This window comes from Haliaeetus leucocephalus, unplaced genomic scaffold (assembly GCF_000737465.1).
Source record: "Haliaeetus leucocephalus isolate CR32 unplaced genomic scaffold, Haliaeetus_leucocephalus-4.0 Scaffold1000, whole genome shotgun sequence".
NCBI classification, from domain to species: Eukaryota; Metazoa; Chordata; class Aves; order Accipitriformes; family Accipitridae; genus Haliaeetus; species Haliaeetus leucocephalus.
Window position 1 is genome coordinate 2,378,042 of NW_010973436.1, and position 22,197 is coordinate 2,400,238.

Below are 22,197 nucleotides of genomic sequence, written 5' to 3' on the forward strand. Positions count from 1 at the left end.
GCCCCCAGGCCACTGGAGGTGAGCAGCTCGGATTTGTGCCCTAGGCTCATTAGGATGCCTTCATCCTGCGGCTGCTTTTTTGCAGGAGGCATGGGGTCCCCCAAAATGTGCAGGAGCATTGCCAGGTGCCAGAGTCCGACCCAGCTGCACCCCCAGAGAGGCTGTAGCCTTGTCTCTGCCACTGTTAGCCCAAACAAGCAACACTGAAGAAACGGTGGGAATAATAAGAGCCCGTATTTATTTTCTAGTCTGATACTTCAGGTCCAGATGGCCTTCTAACGTGCGGAGGTGTGACAGGGTGGAAGGACAGTGAGAGAAGGACCAAGAAGAATGAGCAAGGGAGAAGTTATGTTTGCAACTGAAATAAGTGGTGAGATAGGAACTGCAGCGGCTCCTACACTTATTTTTTATAGAGTGTACCACATACTTGGGCATATGTACACTCCACCTCCCACTCAGATCGTGCAGACTATTGCACAGTATTACCATCTGAATTTATAGAATTAACTGCTTTCAAAGGAAAAAATGAATGCTATTTCCCCTCATTTACAGTCCAACTATAGATCTTTTGTCTCTTAACGTATGCTAAACGTGGAATCTGAGAGCAGCCAAACAGTCTATGACAAGTCTGTTTTGCAAAGTACTCGGGTTGGACCAGAGCTTATTGAAGCCTTAAGCATGGGAAAACATGTTACTTAATGCTGAACAGTCTTGCATGTCAACCTCTTAAGTACTCCTTTCTGTGTATACTTTTTAAAGAATCTGCTGTTAACATATCAGAACTCAAAAATAAATCATAATATATTCTGTTCTTGTCCTGCATGAAAAATAACCTATCAAAGATTTAGAAATACAGTCCCAATACTCTCAGTGATTTACAAGAGGATCTCACCTAACCCCCGGAAGAACAGCTATGCAACAGCACAGTCCTAACCGTAAAGGATAAAAAAAAAAAAAAAATAAATCTATAGGTGTTTCTGCTTCCAAGTTGAGTGTTAAACAGTAAATAAAATTATTTCAATAACTGATGAGCAACTTCACTATCTCAATTTCGTTCTTTATATGAGAACTCGATTTTGATTTTAACAGCAGGTTTTACTTGCATTTTTTTCCTAGAACTTTTGGTGCCTTTTTTTTAATATGACAAACTTTTGCAAAATCTTTCATTTTGACCTCAGTTTTGAAACTTCATACTCTTAGGTTCGCACTGGAATTGGCTTATTATAATCACATTAGGCTCCAGTCTTGCAAAGATTTGCATACATGCTTAACGTCAAGCATGTGAATAGCCCTATTAAGTTCAGTAGGATGACTCGTGCATAAAGCGATGTACAGACATCTCTGAAGATTGGGGGCCATGTGTTACAACATCAAAACAAGTTATCCATCATTTAGTTTTATAATAGAGCTGTGGAACTAATGTGTTATTTGAAAAAACATTCTGAACTTATCTCAAATCCTAGAGGCACAACTTAATTCAATTTCTTCGCACTCTCAGTTTTTAAAGGGTGCAAGTTCAAAACCAGCAATGTCACTTCAAATGAAAGCATCAGCCAAGACAGCTCAAACAGAGCTGGGTACCTTCAATGGTATTATAATTTTCTTCATCTTTATTCAAGTATATAAAACATACTTTAAAAGGGGAGAAAATTACATTTGGAATTGAGAACTGGCCTTTTTTGTTGATTCATTAAGCCTCAAAAATAAGTAATGTTTGTATCTCTGCTTCAGCTGTTTGTTATGTGGCCTGCTAAAAAGGACCTGTGCACATTAAAGGTTAAAAGCCTGATATCTCAAAGCGATTAACCTCAGCTTCTGTTTATTTCAGCTGGATTTGCAAGTGCTCAGCTCCACTTTCTAACACCCTAGTTTTGTGTGGAGTATAAATAACCTCTCGCTCAGTCTCACTAACTTCAGAGAGGTGACATGAGCACCCAGCACTATCTCCTCAGTGGTGTTCTTTTTTTAATCTTAACATGTAAATCATAGTTTTAAAACCTTTTTTCAGGTGAAGTGTTCTGAAGACAGATCTGAAATTATGGTTGATGGTGGAAGAATTTTTATTTTTCCAACCAATGTTGGCTAAAAGGAGTTAACTCACTTTCATTTAACAGAAAATCAATGAGGGTTGAAGATATATACTAACCTTTCAGTATTATTTAATAGAGCGCAATCCAACAAAAAAGGAGTTATCAATCAGCCAAAGTGCTGACTGAATCAGTTGTGAAGCAACACTGGCTGAACATCACATTAAAAGCTGTATAAACCCATGTGCTCAGAAAATGGCCTTGTAGAAAGAAATCGGGCAAAACAGCCCATAAACCACATTCACCTGGAAACTGACATTTTCACAGTGTAGTAATGCTGATGGCCTTGAACATAACTGCAATTATGCAGCAAGTGTTCACCCATTTGGGGGAAAAATGAATTAGTACTGGCTATTTTGGTCTTCATTCAATCTTTCTCTTTCATGTCTTGTTTCTCTTAGTTGGGAAAAGGAAAAGAGCCATAATCACATTACTAGCCAACACTCCGCTGACCCATGATACAGGAAACTGCAGAGGATTAGGAACGCTTTCCTTGGTTGCTCAGGCAAGAGTGAGACATGGAAATAGGAAAAGGTATTACCAACCTTTGTACAGTATCTCCCTAGAGCTCTCAGATGTGTTTATAATTTTCTATGTTTTTCTTCTTTCCCATTATCACATGCTTAAAACCTGAAAATTATTTGTTTGGTCTATAGGATAAAATAAACATATGGTTTTCTAAGAGGCTCGAGATATATTCAAAGCTCTGCACTGAAAGGTTTCTGGGTGGTGTCCAAAACATGGCAAGTATTGCGTCTCTTAAAAAATCCTGATAATTTTGTGGTGTCTCTTAAGAAAGGAAAAAAAAATACAAATCATTGCTTCATCTGCTTTTTCTTTCCCACTTACATCTGGAAGTACCTTATAAATATGTCCCATAAAGAGGCAACTTCACAGACCTAATTAGCTGTCAAAAAAAACTTACATAGAAAGATTGTTTACAATGAAGGCTTCACTTTCCAAATAATAGAAAAAACTGCTTAGATAATAAACTCAGAAATAAATGTAGGAATAACAAGTAAATAGTATTTCAGGATAAACGTCTGCATGTTATATGAGACAGGCACAAAAATTCTAGCCATAGAAATTTTTATCATACATCCTTATATGAACAGCAAACATATTCCTGGCTGGCCTAATTTATGGAATTTTGGATGTTCACTTAAAGGCCGAGTGATTTTTATCACTCAGTTTTGTATTTTTAAGTATGTAAACTATGCCAGGGGAAAAAAACATAACGAAAGGAATGTACATCAGTTATGTGTCAGTGTGGGTCATCTAACAGGTGCACCTGCACCTCGGCGCAAGATAATTTCTTCTTTGACTAACAGTGTCTGTCAGGGTCACACACCCCCTCTGTTTCTTGTCCTGATTTTGAAGTATTTTACACCTTGGCCTGAGTCACCAGCTCTGTCAAGCAGGTTTTTTTCAAACTCCTTTCATGAAATGTGAATATGATTTTTTTTTTTCCTTCAAATAGCATATTCCTCTTCACTGAAGCATGTCCTCAGATGCCGTACGAGCACTGGAATGGTTGGTCTTTACAAACAGACACTGTCTTTCCGCTACCAACCTGCTACATTTCCTGCTATCTATTTTGAGTTACTACCTGGTACATACCATGAAAAACAAATACATGCACACCTCCAGGGTTCCCGGGCTTGCAGAGCATCAGCTCCCTGCATTTGTCAGGATATTGGGAATTGCAGAAGAAATAGTGTTTGGCTCTTGGACAGTGTGCTGTCGCTGTACAGGGTTGGTGGGTGAATGAATGAAACCAGAGCATGGAGCCCACACAGCAGCTGTTGAGATTGCTCTCGCAATTTCAGAGCATTCAGTGTAAGCTCTCAAAAGAGAAAACCTATTGAGAAACCCAGTCCCTGAAACACAAAATATTTTCTGGAAGTGTATTTAACAGAAAGACTGATACTGAAGAGGCTTTACATGCTATCCCTGAAACAAATGGGATTAATATTTTCTCTCACTAACAGCAAAATCTACGTACCCCAATCAGTTGTTTTCACACTTGTTCTTCTCACAGTTGTTCACATCAGAAGTCCCCAGTGCCTCTTCCGTGCTTGTCCTCTGGACAGACAGACAATTACCAAAGGGCATCTCAGGTTGTTCTTTAAAACTATGGAGGCTCCTTTGCAACTACCAGTAGACTGCTCAGTACATTATTTTATCATGAAGATGTTTTCTCCCTCAGCCGTCATTACAGAGAGCCAGGAAACTCCAATCCTCTTCAGGTCTGCCTATCCACTTTTGAAGAGGAGCAAGATGATTAAGAAATCACACCCTAAATTCCCATTTAAAGTGGTTTAGGAGTTCTGTCTGAATGGGTTCTTCACCTTAACAGATGACTCTGAAAGAAAGCTGAATACTCTAAAAGTCTCTATAGATTTACTCAATTTTTCTCTGCAAGATCGAGCTTTTAAGACTCTTCTCTGCCTCTCTATGTCCACAGCTATGTATAGTCAGGAGGCCAGCCTGCCTCACCCATGCGTCTGCACACACTCACCTGGATGATGACCCTCCACTGCTAACCACCAAGCCTCATTTTACCAGGGCATAGGCAGCTCTAAACATCCGCAGCTCTCCGAGATGTTTATGGCAGCCACAGAGAGCTCCTCTCTGATCTCTGTTAAAGATTATGCAGTGGACAAGGCAGCCAAGTCAGATGCCAGGTTCAAAAGGGCAATATTTCAACTGCTGTTTGACCGATGCAGCTGGAACTTCTCCTTTCCACCGTTCAAGGAAAACGCAGGTTGTCCCACACTTCAGAAGAAGAAAGGATGGTCCCTTGCTCTCATCAAGCTGGGATTTTTCAAGACAGAGTCAGCAGGACACCATGCATGTCCTCCAGCCCACCTCTTCAGTGTGCTACATAACAAAAACATTGAATTTCAAGGAAATTGAGGGAACGTCACAATGGTTCTGTGCTCACTGTCCCTACCTAAGAGCAGAGTGAGGCAAAGGGCTCGTACATGGCCCAGAGAGGTATGAGCCAAGAGAAACAGCATCTCATCAGCACGGAGCATCTGTACAGCTACAGCAGGATAACACCAACACTGTCATATCAAAAAGCTACAGTCGCTGGGGGGTTATCGTGAGTACTACATGGCATGAGCTGCAACAGAGAGACAGCCAAGAAACATGACGTCACCTTGTCCGGTTCCCAGTGGACATGAGAGCTCAGAAAATTCTGGTAATGTTGCAGTTTTCCCTTATTTGAGGTCTGTATAGCAAAACTGGATATCAGTTAAGGCAAAGAAGAAAATTAGAGAGTACTGAAAGTGTACAGCCTGGTTAAACCAAACCAAAATGACTCAGCAGCTACAGAAGGGGTGGAGAGTTAAGAAATAACTGCATATATTACTGAATTCATATACCTTCTCAACAAATACTTTTCTATAGCCCTTGGGGACTGTGTGCTCTAAACTATTGCACAGAGAAGACTCTTGGCTCTTGGCACATGTCCCTTAGGATGGACTGTGGAAAGACTAGCTGAACCTGACTGACCATAGTAGGGAAGATGATGCCAACTAAGAAGATATTTTGGACTGCAGTCCAAAGGTATTATCACAACTAACAGTCATACGCACCTAGCATTGAACTATCTAGTGACTACATCAATAAGCCATGGATCTGCAGATACACCAGATTCAGCACAGGCTGAAAAACTTTCTGAAGATGCTGAGTAAATACGCAGACTTAACTTGTGCTGAGCTCCTCGCTACTTTACGGACTGTGCTATTAATACCAAGCTCATTAGCTAAAAGCTAGTTTAGATACACTTGCATGAGCCGCAGTCACATCTCTGGATTGCAGGGTGGGTCTGTGTGTTGCTACCAACGTACAGAAAAGGATTTGGGATGTGATTGCAGTAATTTGGAGATATTTGTAGGTTTTGCTGTCAACTGCAGGCAGAATACATTGGCAAGAGATCTTAAGAGCTGGACAGCACCAGAGTCACTATGTATGCACTTCTGCAACCGAACAGCTCTAATGACATAGCACCTGCAATCGTAGGGAAAATCGTAGGTCCAAAACAGATCTATATTCATATACAAACTTTTCACATCTAACAAACCTGTGGTTACTGCTGGTGAGCCTTACACTTGATAGCTTCCCAGAACACCCCTGCAAAAGAGACCGACTGCATAAGTCTGAGCTCCTGTGCAGACTCTTGTCAGGCCACAGAAGGTATTGAACTTGAGTGAATCATAACTCCATTACTGTTCAAGCTTTTCTTTGCACTAACATTAGTATGTAGGGACATGTAACCTATCCAAGGGTTTATCAGAGTCCATTCAAGAAAACTAATAATTTCCATCGATCAGCAAAGCTGCAGGTAGATGCCTGATTAGAGAATCACTCTTTACAGATGGGTGTGCACTTGCAACCTGCTCAGCAGAAAACTGTGTCTTTTTTTTGTAAGTACCTCTATAAATTTTGGGTTAGCAATTAGTGTTTCCAGGACTGTGATAATTAACCAAAGTGGCATTTAAAGGAATATGTGACAGGTTGGGGGGGGCGTCCTAATACATATTTAAAGATTTTTTTGTGGGAGTGAAGCATACTCATTCATATTTTGAGCAGGAATAAATAAAGGCCTGTCAGAGGAAAGAATCTATTCTGTTGCACTGCAGAGGGGGGATAAATAGACCCCAAAGATGCCATTGTATTTAGGAAAGTTCGGTAATTAACTGTTTAGCATATGAACAATGAGAATTTCCAAGCAAAAAGGAGGAAGGGAAAAGTCCTCCAAAAAATAGCGTCCATTCTCCTGGTCTCAAAAGTGACAAAGGATCACGACACCACCTCAGATACCAGTGGTCAAGACCTAGCAGTTACAGTGCTTTAGAATAAGCCACACAAGTGCATATGGGCTTTATTTCAAAAGGACTAATGAGAGGTATTGTCTACAAGATCATCAAGATGTATTAGAAAGAGGGCTATCACAGAGAGCCAGGAATATACACAACAAAAGTATCAGACTTCAGAACTACCTTGGAGTCCCCTTACTCCCCAAAATCCTGCTCTTCCACATTTGCCACCCTGGCATATCCCACCCCAGTGATAAGTTATACTTTGTTTCTGAAGCACGAGTGTTTAGGTGCTCGTAGGAGACCCAAACTCACCAAGACAAGAAGGTGCAGACACAGTTGTAATAACACTGCAGTCACTTTCAGATCCCATTCGCTGATTTTGTAATTATTCTTCATCTCTCCTCTGTTCTAATGGTAATAACACTTACAGCAAACACCTATGTACTTGAGTGGTGGCTTGGGACATACTGATGCATATGCATCAAAAAACGCCAGCCTTCAGATGATATCAGTATATCTCCAGTACATCAAATTACTTTAAAGATCAAAACATACTTTTAAATTTGAATGACTTAGCGTAGTGTAGAACCAAAAGATGGAACAAACTTCCCCTGGAGGGAGAATCCAGATGACTGGCTGGTTGGTCTGCGTTCATAAAACAACCTCCCTTTGTTTATGTATCATACTCCTCTTATCTTGATGCTATCTGAACACCTTTCCAAAGCAATTAAATCCAGGCAAGTTGGCTGGATTTTCTCACATCATCCTATATTTTTTTCTTGTTCACATCTAGGAGCCAAAAAGAGATTATTGTGTTGTTTTTCATCTCGTATAAAACTCTATACCTACTAAAGAGACTGTCTTAGAGCAGGGCTGGATACAGCTGGCTGGGGACATACGCTCACCCCAGCTGAGTGCCAGCAGCACTGCACAGTCCCACCCTGTGACACACGGGGACTCTGAGCATCTCAGAGAAGCCAATTTCTTGCAGCTATCAAGAATTACTCAATAAGTAGGTGAATTAATTAAAATTTGCTAGACAAATAAGAAATGTAAAACCTCAATGAAAGTGCAGTAAAAGGAATCTGTGAAGCACTTATTCACAAGGATATTTTTTAGCCTGCAGTAGTTTTTGTGAGATATTCTATTTAATAGGATTATCTTAGATGCAATTTATAATGATGCTGAGTGAAGGAGCTAATCTGATACTAAGAAACTGAGGTATCTGAACTTATTTTCTGTGCTCACTGAGTTGAATTATTGTGTTCCTCTTTCTGCTAATGGTGGATTGGTCATGCAACATTTTTCTGCTTTTTTTTCCCCCCAGTATATGAACTTTTTTTTAGTTAGTTTGAGAGCTGAGCCTTAGGATTGGCAATTGACTATTTTCCAAATGATCAGTTTAAATGTCTCTTCATATTGAGGAACGAGCAGCTGTTAAAGAGAACTGGTTTAACTGATCCCGCAGGACAGAAGGAATGAGAATATAAGGGGTCACATCACTGGGCTGTGTAAGGAAACACCAGCCCTGCTGAGAGATAAAGGCAGCCTGGAGCAGGCAGGGCGACGCAGGGGAGAGGGTGCTCAGGGAGAGATAAGCATGGTGAGGAGAGAAAGGTTGGGGAAAGGAAAGGGTAGCAGGACTATTAGATTACAACCCAGCTCCTTGGGATACCCAGTCTGTGAATGTGGGAAGTGGCCTTGAATTCCCAGGACGTGTTTGCAGCTAGCAATAAGGAGGAGACAGCACTGATCAAAGCCCAGGGAATGAAATAAGCACAGCAAAAAAGAGGAGGCAGTGGCTGTCCAGAGGGGGAAGCACCCTAGCAGGGAGTTGTGTGTATAGCAAGAGGCTGGAGCTGCTCTGAACACAGATCAATCCCATGATCAGCTAGATTCCCATGGTGTCCTGGAGCCGACACCGTCCCAGCAACCTTGCTGTGCTGGATGCTGTTTGACTGCTCAGGGAAAGGGGATGCACTCAGAGTTAGATTGGATAAAGTCTTGTTATGCTGAATTTCACTATTTCTGATTGTTTTGCTTGGGACTCACTTCCCAGACAATTTTACCTTTTTCTTTACCTTATCCATAATTAATGTACTAAAACCTGCACTTGGAAAGACTAATGAGAAGGGAGCAATGAAAATCCTGCTCTCTCAAGTTGGCAAATATATTAAAAAAAAAAAAAAGAAACACCAGTTAAAATTCTCCCACTTAAATATATTCTCATTGAAACTTTATCTTTCGTGTTGAAAACTGTTTGGGGTGCTTCCCCATTTAGTAGAACAAAGTCCAATGCCCGCAGCACAGTGTCATCCTTGTGTTGGCACACAGAGAAGTCCCACGGGCCAAATGACGGCCACCAGCAAGGCAGCGTGGAGTAAATCCAATCCATCTTCCAGGAGAAGTGAATCCCAGCCACAGCCACACTGGTTGTTATAATGACATTCCACTTCGCTTCTTTGAGTCCTTCCGTGCAATGGGACTGAAGGACAAGATCTCCTTGTAAATATGCTCTTGAAAAACAGAACAAAATAACCATGAGTGTGTGATTTTAGAGGACACAAATGAGAGTTTGAATGTTATATGTGCAGAGAGGAGGTATTCAGTGGAGAGGATATGGCAGGTACAAGCTGGAACAGATAGACAAAGCAGAGAGGCAAAAAAAGTCTGAAGAGCTGGAGAGATCTTTGCTGAATGCATAAAAGCAAGAGCAAGGCAAGGGAGATGATCATTGAGACACCAGCAGGCAATCGCAGCCTTACTCAGCATGTGCACAGGAAAGAGAGAAAGAGGTAGGAAAGTCCCGTGCTAGACAGGAACTTCAGAGATAAACATCTTACTTCTCCACTCATCTATCGAAAGCTTTTCGTGTTCCAGAGAATCATCATAGGACTGTTGCGCTTCTGTCTCCTCCTCAACATCTCGGAACTGGTCGAAATAGGGGTGAGCCAACGCCTCTGTCGCTGTGAGGCGCTTTTCCACATCGAGCTGCAACATCTTGTCAAGCAGGTCCACTGCTGTAGGAGAAGACAGGAACAGGGCTAAGCATGGTACGACGGAGAACAAGCACCCTGTGCGTGAAGCCTGCAAGTGATGGGACTAGTGTTTCCAGTACTACATCTCCAGACCTAAAAATGAAAGATTCCTCAACGTGGCCAAGGTAGCGTGGAGCTCCTGCCAGTGGGGATGCAATGCCTGCCCAACAGCAGCCTCAGGGAGCTCTTGCTAACAGAACTGGAGGTGTAAATTGTGCAGAAATAACAAATTAGTCTTGAATAAGCCTTGCTGCACAGATGGGGCAAGAGCAAACCAGTAACTTCAAGGTATTTTTCAGTTTTAATCATTTGCTTTCACTCTGACCCCCACAACTCAAAGTAGTCTTAACACAAGTAATCTACATAGAGATCTATACATCCCTGGTAAACAGGAAGGAAGGAAACTCAGATACCAACTAGTCCGTCAGCCCCGTTCCCCCTTGGTTTTAACATCTTAATGCTTTCTTCCTTTCAGCTTTTAGAAGAGTTTTGCTCGCTCTCACCTCTAACCTACTTGGGAAAAGAGCTCCTTGTAAGAGATCAATTTTTACCCTGAAAATTCCACATCTCAGCTGCCTGGTAAGTATCGATAGATCCAGGTGTTCAATAAACAGTTAGGATCTAAGCTGTACTCTAAAAAAAATAAAATAAAAATATTACTGGAGTGGACTGTGGGGCTCTCTTGGCACTTTATCAAAACCTATGATGCCTTAGATGTGGGGCTGGGAAATAATAATAACAAAGAAGAGCTACTTTGTTTACCTAAATGCTACTGATCATAATATCACCTGCTTGGCTGCAAGCAGCAACCTCTGGAAGCCAATATCAGCCAAAATTCATCCCAACCCTCATACCAAGTGGAGCTGATATATGCAACTGTCCTCATCCCATAATTTGCATCCCACAACCTAGACATCCTGTTATATCCAGCACCCGCTCTGTTCTGGCTTGTTGATATGAGAGTCAGAAGTTTATCTCTTCCTTAAATACTGTATGTTACAGGCTGTGTCATTTTAAAATTAAAAAAAAAAAAAAAAAAAAAGTAAATGGCCAAGAATAGCAGAACATCACCATTGTAATGCCAATAAAGAATCTTTTTGCTTTTAATTCATACATACGTGCCCTGGGGAGGGGCAGGGGCACAACTTGCAAGGGAGAAAGTAGCAAGAAATTATGAGAAAGAGGAAAAATAAGATTGGAGCCGTGGCAGTCAGCCTGCCTCCTTTCCAGCTGTGAAAACTCATGAGAAACACTGGAGATGACTTACCCTGAGGATTGGCTTTGGGGAAAAGCACAGACAAATCCTTCTTGGGGATTTTAGGAAGGGACTTGATATAACTCTTGGCCTGAAAGAGAAAGGAAAATTTACTGCACATAGACAAGTGCGAGGGGGCTGTGAAATACAGCTCTTGGGTCTCATGGCTCAGATGAGCCAAGGCAAATGAAGAGAACAGCAAGTCATCCCAGACGGCACATTTCAGTGACCAGTTTGCAAAGAACTATTTTTATCAGTTGAGATACAGAAATATTCCTGCTTTAAGGGCCAAACTAGAGAACAGAGGAGGTTGGTGGTTTGCTGGGGTGTCAGGCACCTCACCCAGGAGCGCCTGCAATCCGCACCAGTTCCCAATGCAATGCCAAATCCATCAGATGCGCCACTAGCAAAGAGAAACATCTTCCCTGCCAAGGGGAAAAGACTGCTGTCACTCTTCTTCACTGCTGCTGTAGAAGCAACACCTCTCCCATCTCAAAGACACGGCCAAGTTAACCTCTCCCCACCACACCTCTGCCAGCGAGACCTGAATCCACAGTGAACTTTCTTACCGCCTTGTCCTCCAGCTTGTCCACAAAGTCTTCTCCCGGATGCCCCGTTACTTTCAGGATCTGAGTTAGTTGATCTAGGTCTGGCAGATTGTGTTAAAGATCACCCGCCTAGGAGCAAGCTATGGACACCCCCCAACAGCTCAGCCTGTGGGCTGGGTGCCAGAAAGCCCAAGGACCTGTGGCAGCTACGAGTAGCTTATGATACAAACCCAACAGAGCCACACAAGCAGAGACTCATTAGACTGGCAAAAAGAGCTCCAAGGCTTTTTTCCTGGGATACCAGTTTCATCAACAGATAATTTTGCTGGCACAACTCTGCCAGGGCGTCTACCCGTGGCCTTGGGGGAAACACAAGGGTTTGGGGATGGAGCTATGGCCACACAAGGTTAGACTGCTGATGTAGAGCACATGGCCAGCACAGAGGTGTATTTCTAAGGGTGGCTTGGCCCCCTCCTCCTCCTATGTCCTCTCTGTTTTTCTCACCAAAAAGACGGGTCCCTGCGATTCCCTCCTGGTAAACCAGACAGACACCTATTTTTCCCAGTAGCTTCTTCATAAAAGCCCTTACACACACACCAAGAATTATTACTCCCCCCCAGGGAAAAGGTTCAGCTTGAAAGGATACAGTCTTTTCCTTTAAACAGCGTTTTTCCAGTCAGCATTTCTGCCATGATACAGCCGATAGACCAGATATCCACTGTTCAGAGAGAAAAAGGAGAAAAAAAGAAAAAAAAAAGGGACGGTAAAAAGGCAGCGATGATTGCTGGGGCTGTTGCTTGCTTTGTTGCTTGCAGCAGGCACCGATTTAAATTTCACTCCCACTTTCCACCCTCCCCTGTTCTTTCTATGCTGCTAAAATCTCTGCTTTCATCATTTCCCGCAGGCAGTAGCTTTGGGAGTCATGCGACAGCTTTGGGACTCGCTCTGCTCCAGGGAACACTGATGATAAAGAAGAAAAACATCTGGAGGATTACGTGAGATTTGACCCAGGTGTGACAGCGGAATCCCCGGGCTTGTCACCAGACAGTCACACTGCTGAAGCAAGACAGCTCACCTGTCTGGTTGTAATGCATCCAGTTCAGAATGACTTCTGGGGCTCTGTACCAGCGCGTAACCACGTAGCCGGTCATTTCAGCATCAGTGTGTCTGGCCAAGCCAAAATCCAAGATCTGCAGTTCACCAAAGGAAAAGAGAGAAGGAATGGCAGGAAAGAAAAGAGAAATCCTACAGGCAAGTGAGAATCTAATTCTAAGAAGAAATGAAGCAGATCCAATCAGATAATAATGAAGCTCCAACTACACCACAGCCACCCACGGGATGGTTCAAAGAACTAACAGGTTTGTCTTAATTCCACCTAAATTGCAAGCCGGCTGCAAAATCAGTTGTTGTGTGAAGAATCTGCTAAAAGGATCGGTGCTGCGTGCTACCTGGAAGGTCACTTCCTTTCTTGAAGCTTAAGTTTCAACTCTATGACCTTTATTTAATTGAGTTGTTCTATAACCTGGTGGCAGAGGCATGCTCCCAGGCCACCACGACTCAGCCTTTCCTATAAAAACACCTTGCAGCTGATAGGGGATGGCCTCTCCCTCAATACTGGAAATGAACATAGCTTGACCCAACCTTTACAGCAACAGAACCATTCTCTCTAATAAACATTACAGCAAATATGCGCTAGAGTGCTGCACCAGCAAGTTGCAAGGAAACCCTTCAGAGCAATACTGAAAATAACTTTGGATTCACAACCATCCTGTCAATGAGAACCAAAGGGTAACTGCGGTTGAATCCAGTTATCCTTCAGGGATCGTTCACCTAATGCAAGTATTGCTCAGCAGTCTTGAATTTATTTAGGAAGTCATTACGAACTGCCGTGCCGCAGGAATTACGGTGACAGGATGTTCATTCCAAGTCTTGGGCCCTGATTCAGCAAGTTACATCAGCAGGTGAGTATTTCCCACTGCTTGCAACTGCCAAGTAATGAAACACCTCGAACTGAGTCTCGGAGGGCAAGAGGAAACATGATGGTGCCGAATTCCTGCCAGCAGAGCAGTTCCTCCACGATCCAATATATTACATGCTACAAAGTGGTGCTTTTACACCTACCTTTAGCTGACAGTCTTCATTCACAGCCAGGTTGCCGGGCTTCAGGTCCTGCAATGGACAAGAGGAGAATAATAAGATGGTTTGATTTGCAATGCATCAACACGAGCCTCAGCCAAACCTCTGCTTGCCTTTGATGGGGTCCTGTAACATCCTGAGTTCAGTATTGATACAGCAAAGACACTATGCCTGCTCTACTGTACAGCTTTACATTACTATTCTATTTTTTCTGAAACAGTTTTAATTGAAAAAGCATCATAAAATGCTTCTCAGCTCATCAGAAAATACCGCGTTTCCTCAAAATGCTGCACAAATGAGCAAATCCAAACACATATAAGATGTAGGAGGGAAAAGAGGGAGGATGCCAGAGAGACCTTAGAGCAGATGAGGCTATTAGTGAAAAGTTGTTTAGGAATTTATTAGCTTTACAGCCAAGCTGTGTTTCTCCTGAACAGACAAAAGTCAGAGTAAGAGTGCACATGGACTTACCCTGTGGATGATGCCAGCTGAATGAATATACTGCAATAAAAAGAGGAGCCACAATGTGAGCACCAGCAGACAAGACTTTCTGTTCTCCAGCAGAGAAACGAGAGCTACAAACAAGAGCTTGCTGAGAACACAACTCTGCAGCCTGCTGCAGGGCCCCGGCCCCCAGGGCAGCAGTTTGAAAAGAAATCTCTGCATTGAATTTCTGACAGTATTTGCAATGATATTGCCAGTCTAAAGAAGAGGCATAGAGCAGAAGAGGAGGTATGGAGCAATAGTTCCTTAGAGCAAGTACACTAATAGCTTCAAACTATCAAACAAAGGCATCAGGATTACAGGGAGGAACATGGTCAGTAGACGACATGAAAACTTTATTATTTTGGGTGTTAAACCATGTGAAAAAATCTCATGGTTAAAACACAAAAATGCAAAAACTGGCTACATGGCTTTTATCACACCAGTTAAACCTGTGTGTTCTTCCCCCCATTATTTAAACTCAAGATAACAGTGATCTGGGGAAAGGTGTTATTAAGGTGAACTCATCAATGCCTTTAAGCCACTGCTTTGGCTCCAGGTGAAGGATGTTACAGAGGGCAGCATTAAGACACTGTCTCTACATCCCAGGGTTTGCAGTGATTTCTTTCTGTTCTCTCAAAGCCAGTTACAGCAGCATATTCCTTCCTTATTCTATTGAATAGAAAATCATTCCCTCTGTCTTCTCCCCTGAGAGTCTCTGTTAGGAATTCAGCAGAAGCTCCCATTGCTACCAGCCTCTTCCTTTCTACACAGAGTTTTGCTGAGGATTTTGGCAAGTCAAAGGGCAACACAACTGCTGTCACAGAAAAACCATCGCAAGGTCTATGACTGCGGATTGCTTCGATACCCAATTGACTGATGTGAACAAGCAGTCATTTTATTGATGTGTGCTGGAACAAGAGTAGTTCAACAGCAAATATCTGTTCTCAGGCGATGCCATAAACCCCCCAAATCTCCCTATACAGTGTTGGAAGGGGGTTTAGTTATGGTCAACCCAGAGGTGACGTGTAGAGGAGACACAGGGAGTCACTAAACTCCTCCAGACCCACCTACCTTCAGCCCTTTCAGCATTTGGTAGACCAGGTACTGGATCTTTTCATCACTGAATTCCTGTCCCATGATCTTTTGTAAATCTGTCCGCATGTATGGCATCACCAGGTAGCTAAAAGGCAGTAAGACAAGGCCCTGAGTCTAGAAGAAAAACATAGGGAACCAGGCTAGCCTTGTTCTCACTTGGTTTTGGGGGGTTTTTTTGGCTGTGTAACTTACTGTAACTAAGATGAGTTGTTGTGACAGTGTTCCTGGCTAACTAGCATAGCCTGCAGTGATGCTGGGATTTCAGCCTGCTCTGAAAATTGCTCTTTCTTCTCCCCTTAAATCAGATATCTGATGTCAAGTAAGAACAAGGATCTTCCAAACTTTAACGATCCTGAATTAGTTTAGACCTCAAGTGATGTTCAGTTTGGGACAGCCTTACACCATCTGGGAGCTGAAACATCTTGCACAGCTTTGAAGAGTCTTGCAAAACTGCTGTGTTGGCTCCCAAATTTATCGTTGCAATGTTCTCCAGCCTTGCCTCGGAAGACAACATCTAGCTTCCTTCAGTCTTTGGCCTGCCTGCTGAGACTGCTAATTAGTTGATTGTCTTCCAGCAGGAACTACTGTGAGAACCTTCAGACACTTTTCCTGCAGGCTGCTAAATACCCAGCCATCAGGCACACGCTGCTCATGCCTGAGGATGGGGAAGGGAAAACGACTCGACTCGTCCAACCTGACCATCAACACTGAGGGAAATGCCAAAAAAAAAAAACCAAAACCAAAAACCAAAAAAAAACCCAGCCAGAATCAAGATGAAAAGAAAGCCAGATCTTTAAAATCCTTAGTTTACTTCTCCCATTCCAAGTGGCTGGGGTTAAACCATGACAGGAACGGACTTGTGCTTTTGATTCTCCTTGTTATTTGGGGATGTCTGGCTTTAGTCTGGCCCCTTTTCAGCTCAGTCTGTTGGGCTGCACCTCAACTTAATCCATTATCCTGCTGCTAAGTCACCAGTGTCTTGGGCAATGGCTGAGTCTAGACAGAGCGAATGCAAACTCCAAACTTACAAGTCCTGGAATCCCTGGTAGGAGGTGGCGGAGGTGAAGACATCAAGCAGCCCAATGACCTGACAGAGAAGAGAATTCCACGTTTAAACCTGGAAAGCATTTGCTGTGCATGTGGGACTTGGGTAGCAGCTCTCCATCAGCACACGCACATGGGTGAGCACCGAGAACTCCATCTGAGGAATCCGAGGACTCCTTGCTATGCTGTGCAGCTGCTTTTCCTCTTACTAATACAAGGGAGCACCCATTACACATCTGCTTCAGCCTGGTGCCAACTGGGCGCAGCAGACAGGTAAGCAGTTAAACCCCGAGACTGCCTGCACGTGCCAAATGTCAGGACCTCTCAATTAAAATAAAGGTGATGCCACCAGAAAGGACTTGTTCCCAGGTGACAAGAAACCCCCCTGGTTTCAGCAGGAATGGAGAGAAACTAGTACTTACGTTCTCGTGTTGCATGTGCTTCAACAGCATGAGCTCTCTGTATGCTCTCTTGGCAAAGATCTCCGACTGGAACGGGCGGCAGAGCTTCTTGATAGCCACTTTCTCCCCTGTCTTCTTGTCTATGGCTGAACTGCGACGAACAAATAAAAACCAATTCTGACATCGGCAGTATGTTTTAACAAATTTTGCAATACCAAAGGTCTTCTCCTAGAGAAGAGCTAATTCTGGAGCTCACAGAACAGCAAAGAAAAGCCCCTTGGGAAACCCAGTGGAGCTCTGCACACACAGATGTTACCCTGTATGACCCGGGGCAGTAGACCACAGCCCGTGCTCTTTGGAGGACTAGGTGGAATGCCAAGCAAACTATTAGTGACTTGTCTTTATTCCCCTTACCCTGCAGAAATGAGCTGGAGCTAATGGAGCTGTGAGAAGAGGGAAACACAAGTGGTTAAAGGTCAGGATTAGTTCTAACTCTGCCTCCTCCTTCCCTAACTCATGGACATAAAGGAATAAAGCAATTTCTGCTTTGCCATCTGCTTGGAGGTTGTTGTCTTTTAAGGTACGTCAGCTGCCTTTGCTGTATTCTGGAGCACAGAAAGTGGATGTCATGCACTGAAAATACAGGCTGCTGGAATTAATTCTCCTGCATTTGGGATTTTTGATGATGCTTCTGTGTAAAAGCAGGTCTGGCTGAAAATGAGAGTGTTATAAAGCTAATGAAAACATGGTACAACAGCCATTGCTGAAGACTTGGTGTGTTATTCCCTCTGGTCATATTTGCTGTTTGCGGCTGGACAGGGCAATCCTGCAACACTCTCTCTGCTTCTGGAGGCTCTTTGATCAGATTGTAAAGGCAGCCCCAGGTTTCACCAGCTAAGAAGCGGGGAGGGAGGTCCTCAGGCAGACATAGCTGTAATTTGGGATTCTTGGTGGTGTTTTCCAGGGGGTGGCAGTGCACCCTGTTATATTGGTGCCTCCGCCCTTCCTTGACCTCTCCAAGAGGCAAACAGATGAAGAAAGGGTTTTCCCTGCCAAATTGCGCTGTGGTTTCCAGAGCAGTTCCCACTGCTTTGTAAATCCTTATCTCATCTCCTGGGGAAACAGAAGTGCTATAAATTGGCATGTTCAGTCCCACGGCTTTTAGCTGCACAGGGTAACAAAGCCCACGTGAATGCTGGCATTAGCTCTTTGCAGACGTCCTCCAGCCTTGCACAGAGACATTTCCCCTGCTTCCTTCTCCAAAGGGATGTGTGATTCACCCTGCCACGGTCCCTGACTGCCAGGCTCCAGCCACCACTCCTTCCTCGAGGCTCTCAGAAGACCCGAGCTGGGGAGGGGCAGGTACCATAAAGCTGTAAAGCAATGTTACTGTGACCTCCAGGGCTGTCACTCAGAAGCGAGACTTGATAAACAAATAGGGAAATGCCATCTATATAACGCAATCAAACAGTGCATTTTGCTGGGTTTAGAGCTGATTGCATTAGGAGAGGTGGGAATATCCTGCTCCGCGTGGTTTTCCCTTTGGTTCAATGCCAAAGAGGGATTATCAGTTCCTTGCTGCAAATCTTGGAAGTCTCTTGCACAGCTTTCTCCAATTGTCAGCCACAAGCAATCAGTTGTGGTCCAGCCTGTGACAGTCTGGGCTATCATCAACCTTCCCAATACCATCAAGCAATCTCCCTGCTCTTGGCCACCAAGGTCCCTTCCCGTTGCTCTAAGTTGTCTGTGATGAGAGCAAAAAACATCCTTTGGGAGTTTCAGTATGATGGCGATTTCATCAATGCATTCAGCTGGGAAAAGCAAAGGAAGCGCAGGAAAAGCTACACGAGGCACCTTCAGTGCTGAAGATGCCATAGGGTATCTTAGGGGGACAGTGAAGAGTTGTCTCAGTTTCAGGACTTCAGCAGGTGTCGGCAGAGGGGACAGCACAGTGTCAAGTTTTCCGAGGAGCCGGGGAAGAAAGAGGAAGGGACCCAGACCAGATAGTCAAACAGCTTCTGCAGAATTCAAGGCAGATTTCCTGATCTGAGGGTGCATCTTCTTACCTGCCTTCCCAGCTGCTGGCCTACAGAGCATCTAACCCCACCACTCAACACAGGAGAGTTGGGTGCTGGAGCTTCAGCCTGCCCAGCACAGACAGCACTGCTACCTTCACCCTTGCCATAAGGCACAACTAAGCATTAATTCAGCTGATGCAGCTGGGAGAGCCCACCATGTTCTTCCCAGCACAGGTTTAAGAATGGCTGAAGTTTGGGATGACACCGGGCAGGCAGAGCTGTGTCCCTTCCTTGGCTGGCAGAGATCAGCAAGACCAGTGTTGGAAGGGTCAAAAGACTCTTATTCCACAATTCCCTTCAGGTGGGAGCCAAATCACTACAGATTTTGGCAAAATTAAGGAGGGAAGAAACAAATCTTTGCTGTTTTTCCTGAGTTAGTTTCTCAGCTGCTCAAGGAGGCGTAAAAGCCAGCAGCTCCAAATAACGCTGCGATAGGAAAGCTTCCCAGCAATTCCCAGCAGAGGACAGCAAATCCTAACTGCACACGCTTCCACCTCTGCTTCGTACGGGAATCGGCACCAAGCCCTCCCTGTTGAGTACCAACAACCCCCCCCTCCGCCCCCGACCCTGGGGCTGTTGTAACACCCAACCCTCCCTCCCCAGACCTCCAGAGCAGCCGAGACTTTCCCTGGGACCAGTAAAAGATTTGTCTTATTGTTGTTTGGTTTTTTTTCTGGTGGGCAAGGATACTTTGCAAGGATTTCCCTCTTCCCTTTTTTGCCCTTTCTTTATTTTCTTTTAGACTTCCAGCTTTCCTTTATGATAAAAACCAGAAGATGCTGTAGAAATATTAAAAAAGTCAAGTTTAGTCTTGCCTGATTTTACAGGACTCATGTAAGCATCTCAGAAGCTTAAATGCACCAGGACAGCAAAAGTGGGGAAAGGAAACACTGGTGCCCCTTTGTAAATAGGCAGCCAGGGGACAAGGACAGAACCTGGACCCCAGGGTTTCAGGATCCATGCCGTGACAGCCCTCAGATAGACTTTGCCCAACGCCTACAAAAGGGGACACACCTTCTTTTTTTTTTTTTTTAGCTCGGTGTGTTATGAAACAAGGGCTCCGTTCAGATCCTATCAATGGGCTGCTTCATATTTAACCTTTCAGAAAAGTTGCCCGTCTCCTCCGGTTCGCCAATGTAAACCAAGCAAGTTCTGACTTCTGCTTGCTCTCACTACAGGCACCTTTGCCCAACTGATTAATTAACAGCAGCTCGTGCTGCTCTCTTGTAGGTTGAGGATTATCATCAGCTGGGAAGGAAGTCCCAATCTGTTACTGATCTATCTATTTTATGATTTCAAGCTGGAAGCAGCATCAAGGTGGGGGTCATATTGTCCAGCTCCCTTCCCCAGGCAGCCCAGCATCAGCTGCCTTGGACTAAAGCAGCAAGGACACGCTGCAGAGGACATGCTGCAGCCACCCCTGTTCCAGTACCCACCTCTATCATCATCTACAAATTGCTTTTGGACACACAGGTATTTTTTCCACCCTTTTTGCTGCCAGACAGAAATCTTAATGCAAGCTTGAGACCAAGGCAGCTCAAAAGCTGCCTGAGCCCCAGTGTCAAAGTGACACCCCAAGCTGCCTCGCTGCACCGGCCAGCCCTGCCTACACCTACCTGGTCCTCGAGCCGCTGCCTAAGGACACCCGCCGAGGTGAGCTCGGATGGGAAACACTCCCCTCTGCCCACCCAGGGCGACCACAGGAAGAAACGTCTCCATTTCTTCAAGCGACTGAGCCTCCAACCCGCTGCCCGCGCTGAAGCGGGAGGCAAACCACCTTCATCACACATGCAAATGTCCTTTCCTAATGGAGGGGTGCTGACAAGCACCTCCTCGTTTCAACCCCGGCGTGATGCTTTAAACACCCCCAGCTCACCCCGTGCTGCTGCCTGGGGTGCAGGCAGGACCCCACTCACCACACCGAGCCGTAGGCTCCAGACCCCACCGGGTGGAGGGATGTGTATCTCCTGGGCAGCTCCCAGAGGGTTTTGTTCACCTCCTGTCTGTAAAAGCCTCTTCTCCTTGCGATGTTCATCGCCCAGCGGGTGCGGGACTGCCACCCCCCCAGAGTACTGGCGTATGGGAGGGCTTCCGAGGTGAGAGTGGGACAGCGAGGCCTCCTGCGCTGGTAAAAAAGGCTCTAGCGATTTTCCTTCTCCGTTTTCAGCTGTTGCGAGCGTGAAGGGACATGTCTTTGGGCCCTCCTCCCTCCGCCTCCACATTGGCGGAGGTGAGGCATCAGGTTTTCCGACACGCCTCGCTCTTGTACAGGTGCCTCTGGACTCTGCTATAGGAGCTGAGCACCCAGCCCTGCGGCAGGCACACCTCCACGAGCCCCACCGTCACCTACAGCTCTCACTCTCCTGCTTCCACGGGGCCACCAGCCGAGAAATGTCCTCGTGGGGCTCGCAGGGGGTCTCGTGAAGTCCCTGCTCTGAACAAGCGGATGAGTAAGGACTCGTCAAGCCAGGGAATCTGGGGGACAAGCCACAGCGCCTCGTCAGACACGCGAGGACATTCTTCTTTCCAGCTGATGGAGGACAGCTCCAGGCTTGTGACAAAGGACTCCAGGGTGTTACATCCACAGAAGAGCAAGGAAGCGACGGTGATTTTCTCCCAAGCCTGGCTTCCCGGCAGAGTGGGGATGTGGTGAAAGCAGACTGAGGTTCTCCACCTTCATCCAGGTGACAGCAGCAAGGAGGTTCAGGAGCAGCTGCGAGATGGGACCATCCTGAGAACTGTTCGTGCCCCAGGCTTTGCTGGGTCTGGTTTCATCTCCTGCAGCAGGTCTAACCCCTTCTCGAGTCTTCTTGACAGCACAAAGCCCAAGTTCACTGCTGTGTCTCCCGTCACCAGGCCAGAGCGGCAAACCCAGCCTGCGAGAAGGTCCGTTCCTGGTAAGCAGCGAACGCCTCGACATTTTGCTCCAACTTTAGGAGGCTCAGGTGGGGCTCCCACACAGGAGATAGGTGTATCCTACATAATTCCCAAAGGAAGTGACTAAGCTGCACCTTACTGAGCCAGCCCAGCTGCTTACACCGTGCTCTACCCCACCGGCCCTCAACCCTGCCCAGAGCCTCCCTGCTCCTTCTGTACGTGTCATCCGCAAAGCTGTCCCTGCTCTGAGCACGTCTGTGCAGCAGGATTAGAGCCAAGTTACCTGATAAATAGGAATTACAGAAAAAGCACCATCAGGG

The 22,197-nt window shown here is 45.0% G+C and overlaps 1 protein-coding gene across 2 annotated transcripts; it reads right to left on the minus strand.

Moving 5' to 3' along the window:
* Positions 1 to 9,224: 9,224 nt before the first annotated feature.
* On the minus strand, positions 9,225 to 22,163 carry MAPK13 (mitogen-activated protein kinase 13). Of its 2 annotated transcripts, XM_010584629.1 has the most exons (12): positions 20,917 to 22,163; positions 16,944 to 17,073; positions 16,506 to 16,564; positions 15,454 to 15,562; positions 14,368 to 14,397; positions 13,882 to 13,929; positions 12,836 to 12,950; positions 12,407 to 12,478; positions 11,782 to 11,861; positions 11,225 to 11,303; positions 9,763 to 9,939; positions 9,225 to 9,435 (listed from the first exon to the last, which is right to left on the minus strand). In XM_010584629.1, exons 1-12 carry the CDS (start codon positions 21,033 to 21,035, stop codon positions 9,356 to 9,358), a joined length of 1,098 nt encoding a protein of 365 aa, XP_010582931.1. In that variant the 5' UTR covers positions 21,036 to 22,163; the 3' UTR covers positions 9,225 to 9,355. The 2 variants fall into 2 exon arrangements, with proteins under 2 accessions (XP_010582931.1, XP_010582932.1); XM_010584630.1 differs by lacking the exon at positions 14,368 to 14,397.
* Positions 22,164 to 22,197: the final 34 nt, after the last annotated feature.

Excerpts from the sequence above, each read along its gene's own strand:
- MAPK13 (XM_010584629.1), bottom strand. The coding sequence starts at position 21,035 with ATGAACATCGCAAGGAGAAGAGGCTTTTACAGACAGGAGGTGAACAAA. Across the intron at positions 15,563-16,505 it reads TACCAGGGATTCCAGGACTT|CTACCTGGTGATGCCATACA; the intron begins GTAAGTTTGGAG and ends ACTGCCTTTTAG. Across the intron at positions 12,951-13,881 it reads ATGAAGACTGTCAGCTAAAG|ATCTTGGATTTTGGCTTGGC; the intron begins GTAGGTGTAAAA and ends GGTGAACTGCAG.